At 33.3% G+C, this 12,405-nt stretch overlaps 1 protein-coding gene across 1 annotated transcript in view; it reads left to right on the forward strand.

Moving 5' to 3' along the window:
* LOC128678294 (lachesin-like) overlaps positions 1 to 7,308 on the forward strand; it is a 77,168-nt gene extending 69,860 nt beyond the window's left edge. The window contains exons 3-9 of the mRNA XM_053759736.1: positions 1,584 to 1,791; positions 2,060 to 2,218; positions 2,299 to 2,427; positions 2,518 to 2,811; positions 3,095 to 3,190; positions 4,745 to 4,855; positions 5,597 to 7,308. Of these exons, the coding sequence (XP_053615711.1) occupies positions 1,584 to 1,791; positions 2,060 to 2,218; positions 2,299 to 2,427; positions 2,518 to 2,811; positions 3,095 to 3,190; positions 4,745 to 4,855; positions 5,597 to 5,664 (1,065 nt within the window). The 3' untranslated portion in view covers positions 5,665 to 7,308. The remainder of the gene's footprint in view (positions 1 to 1,583; positions 1,792 to 2,059; positions 2,219 to 2,298; positions 2,428 to 2,517; positions 2,812 to 3,094; positions 3,191 to 4,744; positions 4,856 to 5,596) is intronic.
* Positions 7,309 to 12,405: the final 5,097 nt, after the last annotated feature.

Genomic DNA, 12,405 nt, shown 5'->3' on the forward strand with positions numbered 1-12,405 from the left:
TTGCTTCGGGAGGCAAGTTAAAACATTGGTTCCGGTTATATTTGTAGTCATTTAAACATATATACCCCTTCTCTCACATATTATTCCTTATCTATCCATAAGGTCCTCAGCATTAAAATGGCTAAGATAATTTTGGAATCAAATCAATTTATTGTTAAATAATAGACATTTTGAATCTTGTAATAATCCACAGGTTCGTTTTGATAGAATCATTCCGTCACGAAGATTAAAATTAGAGCAAGATTGCTCGAAATAAGTATAACAATCTCTGTAAAATGCATTTTAAGCGTTTAATGCCGTGGAAATAGGTTGGAAGCGAGAACGCGATGGCAGTTCCTGCAATTACAGTCGACTTGCCAGGCGACTCCCGAACTAATGGCGGTTCATAAAGGTTCAAGTTCGCTGTCACTATTATGATGACATCCACATAAACATTTATATTCACTTCTACTGGTCTTCGTCTTTATGTAGCTTTGCTATCTGTAAGTGGTTGCAGTATTCTCTATAACATGCGATGTGATCGCAGAGACAATTATTTAATGCATAACCACCATAACAGAAAATGTGTATAAGTACCCATATTTTTATGGGAGTCTTTATGATAAATAGTAATTACGAAATGATTCTAAGAAAACTTTTCTGATTGGTTATCCTATATATTTATTGACAAAAAAATAGAACATCATTATTATTTAATTTATGTCTATTTTAATTCACATTTTAATTATTATTGCTTGTTACCTTCAAATATTTCTATAGTTTTTATTACGTTTTACGATTTTGGCTTGATTTCACAAGATTCTTTCTTTATAAGTAAAGAGTTTCCTTTCACGTCATTTCGAAATATTTATTTTATGAAAAAGCTTTATATAAGAAACGCCACGTTGCTTAATTTCCGTTACGTCACCACTCCAATTGAAGAGCGATTGGAAATCATCGGAGCGACGTTCTCCCTACTTTTTTTTGCTTTATTAATGTTTCGTAACTTAGAACGTAACGTAGTATCTAAATAAATTCATTGTTTGTATCATTTATTCGCTTTTATTTCCGCAATGTTTGCGGTATTCAATTTTAGAAATGATACCTGTTCCTGTGTCGTCTACATAATCTAGTCAAATTAGTAAAATTATACGTATCATTTACACTATATATATTTGTACAAAACAAATAGGAACACAAATTTTAGATTTTTATAAGTACTATTTTGAATCAACTGATTTTGTAGAAAAAAACGAAAATGTTCAGATTGAATAATTCAAATTATTTTGGTCGACGGAAATGTAGTAATATTTTTTGATGAATAACGCTCATATGTTATCTATCATGTTAGCGTTTCACCGGTGTCTTCCTCAGCCATTTAGCGTCTGAGTCTAGGGTCAATTTTGCTACTTTTTTTCCACAGTCGTCAGCATCCCTAGTAGTCATCGACATGACGACAATAAGCCTTCTTGGGATTTTAGACGCTAATTGTTATATTATATTTAAATATGTCATAATCATCTTATAACACAAGCCGCTATGATTTCTTCATACATAATTATTTAATAAAATATGACTGAAATTATGAATTATTTCATGACCAGGTGGCGTGGATGCATTTCGAGCAGTCAGCGATCTTGACAGTGCACAACCACGTGATCACTCGTAACCCCCGCGTCAGCGTCACCCACGACAAGCACCGCACCTGGTTCCTGCACATCTCGGACGTGAGAGAGGAAGACAGAGGGCGCTACATGTGCCAGATCAACACCGTCACCGCCAAGACGCAGTTTGGCTATCTCCATGTTGTTGGTAAGATCAAGTATTTTTAATCAAACATTTTATCAGCCATGGTATCGCTAAGTTACTAGTACAATGTGTTGAACTTTAATAAAATAGCTAGGGCTTGTTTTATTGAAAAAGAATAAATAAATATTATTTATTTCAATATTCTATGTAGTTAGTTTTAAAAAATATATAGTTTATTTATTTTCTGTGGATCTGCAATGCTAATAGTAAAAGTCGAAGTATAAATTATCTGGCGGATGCACAATAAAGTGGAGTTATCGACTGTCGACAGTGCCTCCAACGATCGACGACTCTCTGAGCTCGAGCGACGTTATCGTGCGCGAGGGCGCCAACGTCACGCTGACGTGCCGCGCTAATGGCTCGCCTAAGCCCACCATCAAGTGGAAACGAGACGACAACTCTAAAATCTCCATCAGCAAGGGACATACCGGTTAGTTATCTATTAATGACAGAAAAATCACTCCTTTTTTCCCCTATTTCGATAAATCGATAAACATCTTGAATTTTCAGTATCGGAATGGGAAGGCGAGGTTTTGGAGATGGCTCGCATTTCTAGATTGGACATGGGCGCTTACTTATGTATCGCTAGTAATGGTGTGCCACCGACGGTCTCGAAACGAGTTAAAGTTAGCGTTGACTGTACGTATGATATATTCTTTAAATTATCATTTGTTAATTAACTTGTCTGTGTATGTATTTGAAAATATTATATCAAATATTATGTTTTAGTTCCACCAATGCTATGGATTCCACATCAATTGGTTGGTGCTCCGTTATTTTACAATGTAACGTTGGAATGTTTCACTGAAGCTCACCCGACATCTCTGAACTACTGGACCCGTGATGATGGACATATGATTCACGAAAGTCACAAGTATCATATGGAAAACACAGTTGGATTACCTGCATATAAAACGCACATGCGGCTTCTGATAAGACACATAGACAATGAAGATTACGGAACTTATAAATGTGTTGCCAAAAACCCTAGAGGAGAATCTGATGGAACCATACGACTTTACAGTAAGTCTTTTGTACAAATTTATGGCCCAATGTAACGAAAATATTTTAGTCCGGATCGGCTGTGAAAAACGAATTCTAGCTTATTCGAGTTTATGGAGAAGGGATTTGGTATTGAAAAGATTTGTATCTGTGTTGAATCTCTTTTGTGTACATTTGGAGCTTTGTCTGAAATTTAGACCTCAATGAAGATAATTCATATTGAATTTAATAGTGCCTATTGATGTGAAATATTATTTGAGTGAATGGTGTGTGTGTGATCATGATAGTTTTATTATTGATTCAGCGTCTTCCCCGCCGACGACTACTCCTGACCCTCGCGCTGTGACGGTTCCATCGCCCTCCAAACCTCCGCGCAGGGAAAATCCGCTCTCCGAGAAAGGTAATTATTTCCTTTCTGATACCATTATATAGCATTAACTTTTTATTATTACAAGCTTGGTTTATATTCTCATAAAGCCCACCTAGGTACCTAATGCTAATAAATATAATCGATATATTTTTTTATAGAAAATTCCATGAGCTTCTGTATTTCGTATGCAAAAAGTTAGTTAACATGCGAGATTGATTAATTTATTTTGTACATTGCTTGCCCACTAGATGTTCAGACAAAGTCAATAATGTTCAGGCATATTAAATTGTTTAACTCCAACGCTTCCACCCAACATAAATTCAGAGAACAAAAATAGTGATATAAAATTAAAACGCTTACAACACATTGTGAGGTCGAATGGGTTCATCAATTTCTGATACCATCGATAAAATTCCGGCAACAACATTTTTACGTCGACGATTTCGTTTATTAAGAGATAATATTACCTTTACGAGTTGTATACAGGCGAGAGCTGAGTTTGTTTTGATTGTTTGCTGTTTCAGTTATTATTAGTGGTCGTTATATTTGTTTATAGATCATAAACAGCCTGTTAGGACGTTCTGCTTGTCGTCAGCTCCACTCTAGTCTGTTAACCGGCTCCAAACATTATGGGCGATCGTAAAACGTAAACAAATCGTAACATATAAACGTTTACAAAGTGGCGCGGCATGACGTGCTGTTACAAAATCGTAAAATTATTTTTATTCAATAATAAATGATAATCTTTTTAGAATCAGCTATGTAATTATGTTTGTTAGGTACAAACATAATCAGTAAATACATCATATACTTACTTATGTAACTATGCACTATTAACAGCGCTAGTAAATATGCTAAAAATGTCATATCAATTAATTAGACCAATAAACGCTATTCTCATGAAGCAATAAAGCAAGTTATAAGTAGGGCGCGTCATTACTCTGCCGTTATTGGGAACCGGTCATTTTGCCGGACATGCCGTCGCACGACAGACAACATCTTGCGCGACATCCTATTACTGTCAAGTGTTGATTCCGGCTCCCTCGTTACAAACTTACCGACTTATATCTCCGCAAGTTTTGCAAATAGGAAAAGTTATGACTTCAAGAACATTTTAGTTCGGAACGCGAGTATTTGTCAAATACGGATACGAGGGTTTCAAAATACACGGTTTATTTATCTTGCTAGAGCAGCATATCATTTTAGCGTGCATCGATGAACTTGAAAAATCCATTTAGCCTGCCGGTGTAAGTTTTACTGGGATGTTTTTGCTCGGGCGTCGACACTGCCCGCCAGCCGCGCCGCTTCGTTTTATTTTTTGTAGCCATTACGAATTTACGGCTCGCCCAGCCACTCGACAATATTGCACAACTTTTCAATAACTGTTTCGTGACCGTTTGCCATACTTCTTGTATTCAATGTTTGAGAACTTTATCTTATTCGGTATATTTTATATAGACAGTACACGCTGTCTTACAAGTTCGATTTTTTTGAATAAAACATTATTACTTACGTAATGTTGCAATTAAATACTATAAAATTTTACCTTAATGATTGTTAACATAGATTATTTTTTTTTACCAGGAACTAAATATCAGTCGAACCTGAATGAGATCGATAAGGGGAAGCAGAAGACAGACGAGGGTGGCGGGAAGACGCACCTTACTTGGGTGGGAGGCGCTTCGCAGGTTACAGGTAAACTATGTTTTTCCCACACTCTATTTACTTGCAGTACATAGACAAAAATCTGGACAGAGTTGAGTAACTACATACTAGTATATCCTGCAATAACATTAACTTTTATGTTATGTCTATTTTCGTTTTTTTAAACTAGTTAAATTTGTTTATTTCATCCTTCTCTACATCTCTACTATTCTTCTTTGACTTTTACAATATTTCCTGGTGTGCTATATTTGGACAAGTGACTCAAAGAAAACGCTTGCTTCGAATGATTTTTCCTTCGACTTCAATTATATCTTATTTTTGAATCTAGTTCTGTGTCGAATGTATAGTCCAGAGGGGCAAAATCTATTGTATTCATTTTAAGTAAATTTAATGCATGGATAGAGAATATACAGGGTTTCTGGTAAACGCAAAACCTCTTAAAGATTACTTGGTACATCAAAACAAGTAACTTTTATTCTACGACTTTTAGTGATTCATCGTTTTTTTTTTCATAGCCAAGCCACACGAGACAGTACAGTAGCGTTATCGACATAGAGTTAACGTTTTCTAGAAACGACATTAAAACTAGAAAAAGTTTTGTTTTTTTGTATTTATTACGTTTAGACAAAAGTCGTAAAACAAAAGATTAATTAGTCTCTATATACCTTATGCGGCTTTGGAAGGTTATGCGTTAGATAGCAATAATTCTGTATAATTTGAAATAAGACATAAGGTACTAGATTGTTTGTGTATATATTAATTTATTTTCAGGTTCGGCGCATTGGATCAGATGTTATCTATGGGTAATAATTTTGTTAGCTGCACCACTATACTTTTAAGGTATATATCTATATATTATTAAACTCGTTTTAATCCACACTGTCCATTTTGTATATGGTATATAATAAAAGCTAATTTAATAGAGCTATATTTAAAATAATTTACCTTCACGATATAGCATGTTATATTTGTTTTAATTTCAACAAAAAAAAACATTAGTTCTTGTCCATAATAAATTCACATATTAAACTTTCGAAGTTTAAAAAAATACCAACATTTGTTCAACACTTTCTTCTTTGTTTTAAATGAGCTTAGAAAAATTAATGCTTATATTGAGAGTATTTTTTATTTACCTATCGTCTTAGTGAAAATACAAAAGTAAAAAAATGCATTGTTATGAAAAGATTATGAATTCACTATTTTAGAGAAGATATTATAAGTTCGTATAAGTCTTTGAAAACAGGTACAGTAGATTAAATAGAATATATCTAAATGTAGACGCTCCACCGTGTCGTTGTTTATTTATACAATAGATGTAATTGTAACTATTTTGTTCTAATCAAACTATATTTACTAAATGTAAAAAAGTTGTTGTTGATTGCATATTATGAGTAAATAATGTACACAGTTCCTTGAACTAACGGTCACGTTTTGGCAGATTTTGCATTTTTCTTCCATTCACTAATTCCAATTTTAATGAAATAACTTATGAACCAACTTATTTCATTATGTTAATATTGAAATCTGCCAAAGCGTGAAATTAATTAAACTAGCGAATCACTGCACACATATTACATAAAATATAAAGTGCACTATTATATCATATAATTATAATACATATATATATAGCGTAAGACTGAAAGTTAACTTAATAGTTGTATGATCTTGTCTATAGAAATGGAATTATTTTTTGTGTCCACCTCATATTTGCTGTGATAAGCTTACTACGAAAATAATTTTACAAAGTACTTTATGTGTTTATGAATACTTTATGGACAGACGATTTTACTTTTAACATTGCAAATAAACTTACATCATTCCATGAAAAAATATTTATTTGTGACCTTTCACAAATTGAACACAATAAATAAATAAATATATCAGGACAAACACCACAGATACTTAATTATTAATTCGAAAGAAAGAATCTGTTAATAGTAACATATTCTTTTTAAATGCTAATTCATATATGACTAATAAAATATATCAATAGTGAATTAGCATTTATAACTACAAATGCATGTCTGATATTTTAAATTTGCTTTCGAATCGAATTTGCAATTTTTAAATTTTAGTGCACATTTAAGGGATGAAATATTTAATAAAACTGAGATACACGTGGATGCTCACAGCAGTTATTATTTACTTGCTTTAAATAAAATGACAGAATAAAAATATTTGCCATTTTGCGAGTTTATACGAGGTATATATTTTACCAAAACGTTTCTTCTGTCAATTATAAATTGTATGTAAATGTTACCGTTATACATGTTGCCAAATGCTTAGTTTAAGATAATGCTACCTAGATAGAAATATTGTACATATATCCTTAAGCCGAAGCAATGGAGTGTTTTTGATAAAAAGAATGTATTGTTTAGATTGTGAGATAACTGTGTGAAATCTGGATGATTGTAAACCGAAATTTCACGTTAAGACCCTAAGATTGATTAGGTTATAAATAAATAAAGCTTGTTTTAAATAAAGATATTTTATTCCAACAGCATTTAGATAACTATATACTTAAGCAGCATATATGACTGTCCATATGTCTTAAAGTATTCATTCAAAAAATAACGTCAATTTAACGCTCCGTTTAGACCTGAAAAGAAAAACTAAGAAACTTTATGTACACTAAAAAGTTTTGCCAATGATTTTGCCTTCGTGAATATTTTTACCCATTCATTATGAATGGATTTTTTTAAAATTCCTTAGTGCATTCGATATAGGTATGATACATAAAGTCCATTTATCACGTTCATTAGTAGTTCATTAGTAGTCATCAGTAGTTTTACATCAGGGTAAAACTAATGAACATATACATATACTAATTAATTAGTCCGATTTAATCAATAATATAACAGTATTATTCGATAATGTATTTCAAAAGACTTGTGTGACGATATAGTAATATGAAACAATCAAAATACATAACAAAAATCCAATCTTGTTGTTGTAGACGATACCGGTTTCCGGAATGTCTTATTTTTAAAATAAATTATTTGTGAAAAGTTTCCTCTCGTCATATTTTGATGGACAGAAATGCTTACAAAACAATCTGGGGGAATCTTTGAAGATTAGGGCTGGCTTTGGAGGGGCGTAAAGGCTCCAACTACGTATGGCCGCTCGCCAACTCAGTAAGCCAATCTAACTTCTTTTAAATGTGTTTTTGATGTAAAGAACACATTACAGTACGCATCGCTTCCAAACTCCCAAATCGGGAAGTAAATTAGTTTTTGATTTATATTTGGCTTCAAGTTTTCAGTTATAGCAATATAGGTACGTTATAGGTACAAACTAACAGCTAAAAATTATTTCCAATTGAATAATTTTCTTACTATCAATCTTCACATAATATTTCAGTAGCAAGAAAGGAAACTGTTACTCAAAGAACTAGGCAGGCCACCGCCACTCGATGAAAGAAATAATTCGTAAAATTCTCACACGGGACTTTGTGCTAAGCAGTGATAATAATAAACCCTGTGCCATTATCGTAAAGCTTAGTTCAGATTGTTAGAGCTTGTTGATTTATGTCGTTTTACAATAAAGGTGGCAGTTGTAACAGTAGCCTCATTACTTAGCGGTGGCGCGGTAGGCGTGAACTTCCGTCGGAACCGGATATCGCAGGGCGAACAAATAAAATTAACGCTTATTGCCATCCAGCGAGAATGACCCTAAATTAGCTGTCGGTTTCCATTGAACATCATAACTGGGACGTGGAAACAAAATGTTTCTGACATTTTTTGAACAATATGTAATGGAAAAACCCATTGAGCGTGTTTAAGTTTCATATCAGCAATAAAATTATAAATTAACTGTGCTTTTAATATATTACGTACCTAATAAAATAAGAAAATTACTGTATTTTTCCTTTGACCATGATATCACATGTCACAGTCAACAGCACATCAAGCTATATAAATTCGTAGCACATTGTAATAATGCTGTATAGAGATACTGTGTAACTTGACGTACGGTTAACTATACCTACATAATATTTTTAACTTTTTTTTTTCATCAATCATGAATATACACTATCCAACTATAAATAAGATTATAATCCGATCAATTTTATTGTACCCTAAAGTTTACAAAGTTTGCAGTTTCTTGCCAAAATTGTCGGGCGGTGCCAAATATTCAGGCAAAATAATGGCAAAATTCGAAACTTATACTTGTGGAAAATTTTCAAAGAAAAGTTTTTCTTTGTAAGTAATAAAAAATATTCTTTTCACATTTTACAATTTTAAAACTAAGTAATAACAATGAATAATCGTACGTAAGTTTTACGTAGTAGCTATACTTTTCAAAAACCCAAATACGTTCCAGACCTGCCTAACTAATCTTGATTGACACGATGCGATGATAAAAAAATTCATCGTGTAAAAACAAAATAATTAATACATATTTATAAATCGTGCCAGTCAACAAGGAAGCGACTACAGAGTAAGTGAAAACCCAATATTGTGGGTAGTATGTTGCGTCATAGACTGGATCCTCCATAATTTCCAGAAGGCAAATTAATCCGAGCACAGGCTGATCGGCGGCGGTCAGCGCGTCCTCGCATACTAATGCTATTGTTTATCGAAGGGGCTAATCTGTGCGTAGCAGCCGTCACTGTCCCAAATTATAACGGATCACTTTCGGTCGCGGCTAATCCGCCGGCGGCGCCTCGATCGCCCGGAACGTGCTTGGAGTAACTGGAGTAGCTGTTTGTTGACCATTCATCATGTGTACGGACTTCGATACATTTACAGCGAGGAAATTAAACATTATATAAATAAAATGCATAATTACAAGTAATACAAACGAAATTTGCTTAACGATCTCCCCAAACGGATAATAAATAGATTTTAAAAAATAAAACAAAATATCTACATGTCTTTTGGTGAGATTAATCCGTAGTAGTAACTAAGCTAGTTTTTCTGTTGGGATTAATGGCAGATGAAAGGTTTTTTCATCTTTTATACTCAAAACTAATTCAGGTTCATCTATTCAGGGCCATCCCCTACAAATTTAGATTTTATGCATATCTTGCTTTGTTTTCGATCTTATAGTGTATTAGGTAATAAAAATACAAATACAATATTAGTTAGTAGCCAAAAAGCAGTTGGATCCAAAAACGTATAATAGCCCATTTCGGTGATCGTATAACATGTGTAAAGTTGTAAAAGAGTCGTTCGCACTGAGTGATAATAAAGGTAACCCTCTGCGGCACCTTTATTGTTATCGAATAAAAATAATCCTGGGATTTTTTGGGATGATCGTAAATTATAACAGGATTCACAAGGGTGGCCGGGGGAGGCCCGCTGCGGTGCTAACGGCTTTCACACCTAAGATAGCTTCTTACAATCACAAATTTTAGAAAACATATTCGTATTTATTTATATAAATGTGATATTTCACATTTTTATAAATAAATACGTATATTTATTCGTATTTATTTATAATAATGTGATATTTCACATTTTTATAAATAAATACGAATATTATTCTATAATTAAAGTATTTAATAATTCACTATTGTGAATTATTAAAATACTTATAGAAAAATTTGTATAATGAATTTTAACTCATAAGATGTATCTATATACAACCGTTACATTGTTCATAAACATTACCGAAAATTATGCCCGTTCACGAGGCGTTTAAAATGAACGAGAAGGTAAAGAGCACTGTGTAACAATAACCAGCCCCTCAACGCATATTTTTGACGGTGCGAAGCGCTGAAAATCCACCGATACCAACAAAAGTGGCAACTGAAACTAATGAATTATTCATACCAGCGGCGCGGTGCATGTTCTATCACTGTTTTATCTATTGCGGGCTTACGGCCGCGACCCGCTCCCCTCGTGCTGGAGGCCGCGCAAGGGTTAACTACCTTGCAGCCAACAATTTTAGTGCCGTTTGAGAAAGCTAGATAAGCTTCATGACCAAATGAACATTAGCGTAATGTTTCTGCTAACACAAATATTATTAGACGACCATGTTTACTTGGACAAGTTTTTGCAGGGAAGTATAGATGATTTGATAGGTGGTATCTCTACAGTATAAGTAGACAAAACCACCGGTTTGGTTTTGAATGTTATCAAAAGCAAAACTGTATCTAATATTTTTATATCTAATGTATATGTTCGTGTTTTTGTGTAGATACAAGAAAACGTGTCAATTTATTTATTAGCATCCAAGAACAAATACCAGGTTGAGAGGTCATGAGAAATGTTGAGCGTTAGGCACACAGGTCCAGACTCGGCGTAGACGCGTCGACGCCAGCGCCATCCACTCCACGTGCTAACCCGCACTGTAAACAAGATAAAACCAACTCATAAAATAATGAAAGTACAGATAAGTAAACAGGTTAACTGGTCTATTTTAATATATATTTGGCTCATCAGTTTGTTTCGTGAAAGTTCTAAACTACACGAAAAATATTGAATAAACGGACTGTCGACTACTTGATGATAAAAGTTACAAAAATTTTGATTTAGATTTTAAAACTAACCATCCACAATAATATTATAAAGATAGAGAAAGTTTGTATTAAATTAGTGAGTAACATGGGATTTCCAAAACTCTTTCATCAGCATATTATTCTTAAGTGACATATCCCCACGGATGCAGCTAGTATAAGTATAAATAAAATAAGTAATTTTCATTTGCGAATCACGAACAAGATGATAAACAATAAGTTTCCCGTAGAAATTTAAAAATCAATATGATTGATTGATGAATTTTTAACGATAATCCAACTAGACGGTCTGTATAATAGCATATCGATTATCCTCCTATGTACTGTTTATTTTACAGACAGGTACTTACACGACGACGACGCACGGCACGACATATAAATCTGCGCAGATTTCATTATCCAAATCCACTTGATCCATGATCTTAACTTATCTGCCTTTTAAGTGCTATTTGTTGTACGTTTTACTTTACACATATTTGTAACAGTAACAGATTCTTATTTATAGATAGGAAGTGGGTTTATTTGTGGAACAAAACACATTTGAGTTAGCCCCAAAGCAAGTACGAGATTTGTGTTCATTTAATTATTTTATTACTACTGTTAGTTTTGTGACTAGCAGGATTTAGATGACGAAATCAAAACTCAGGAATTCCTTTTGTTGTTTTTTATTGCGATACAAACTGAGAAAGAAAAGGAATTACAGGCACAATTAGCTTGTATATGAACTTAAGAATAGCTGCGTCATCTAGGAATTAAATAATTAACCAATTTTAGTAACATCCGTAGGTTTATCTTAAAGTATTACTATAGATAATCGATATTTATTTTCTTCCTTGTAGTCTGTGCAAGCTAAAATCACTAGATGGCGCTAGTGTGTTAACAACTATAATCATTAGGTAATGCGATAGTGTAGTTAAACCTAAAACTATTTACGTATACAGATCACAAATTGTGAGATACTAACTAGACAATACAACATATATAGTTAACCATCCAAGACAGGTTGATCTGAAAAAGTTATTTTTTATTTTGATTAAACCTAGATATATAGTGTAGCAGTCCAGCATGACGACCGTTAGCCCAGAGGTCGTCAAATATTTAGAAGAAAACATAGAAC

This window comes from Plodia interpunctella, chromosome 2 (assembly GCF_027563975.2).
Source record: "Plodia interpunctella isolate USDA-ARS_2022_Savannah chromosome 2, ilPloInte3.2, whole genome shotgun sequence".
NCBI lineage: Eukaryota > Metazoa > Arthropoda > Insecta > Lepidoptera > Pyralidae > Plodia > Plodia interpunctella.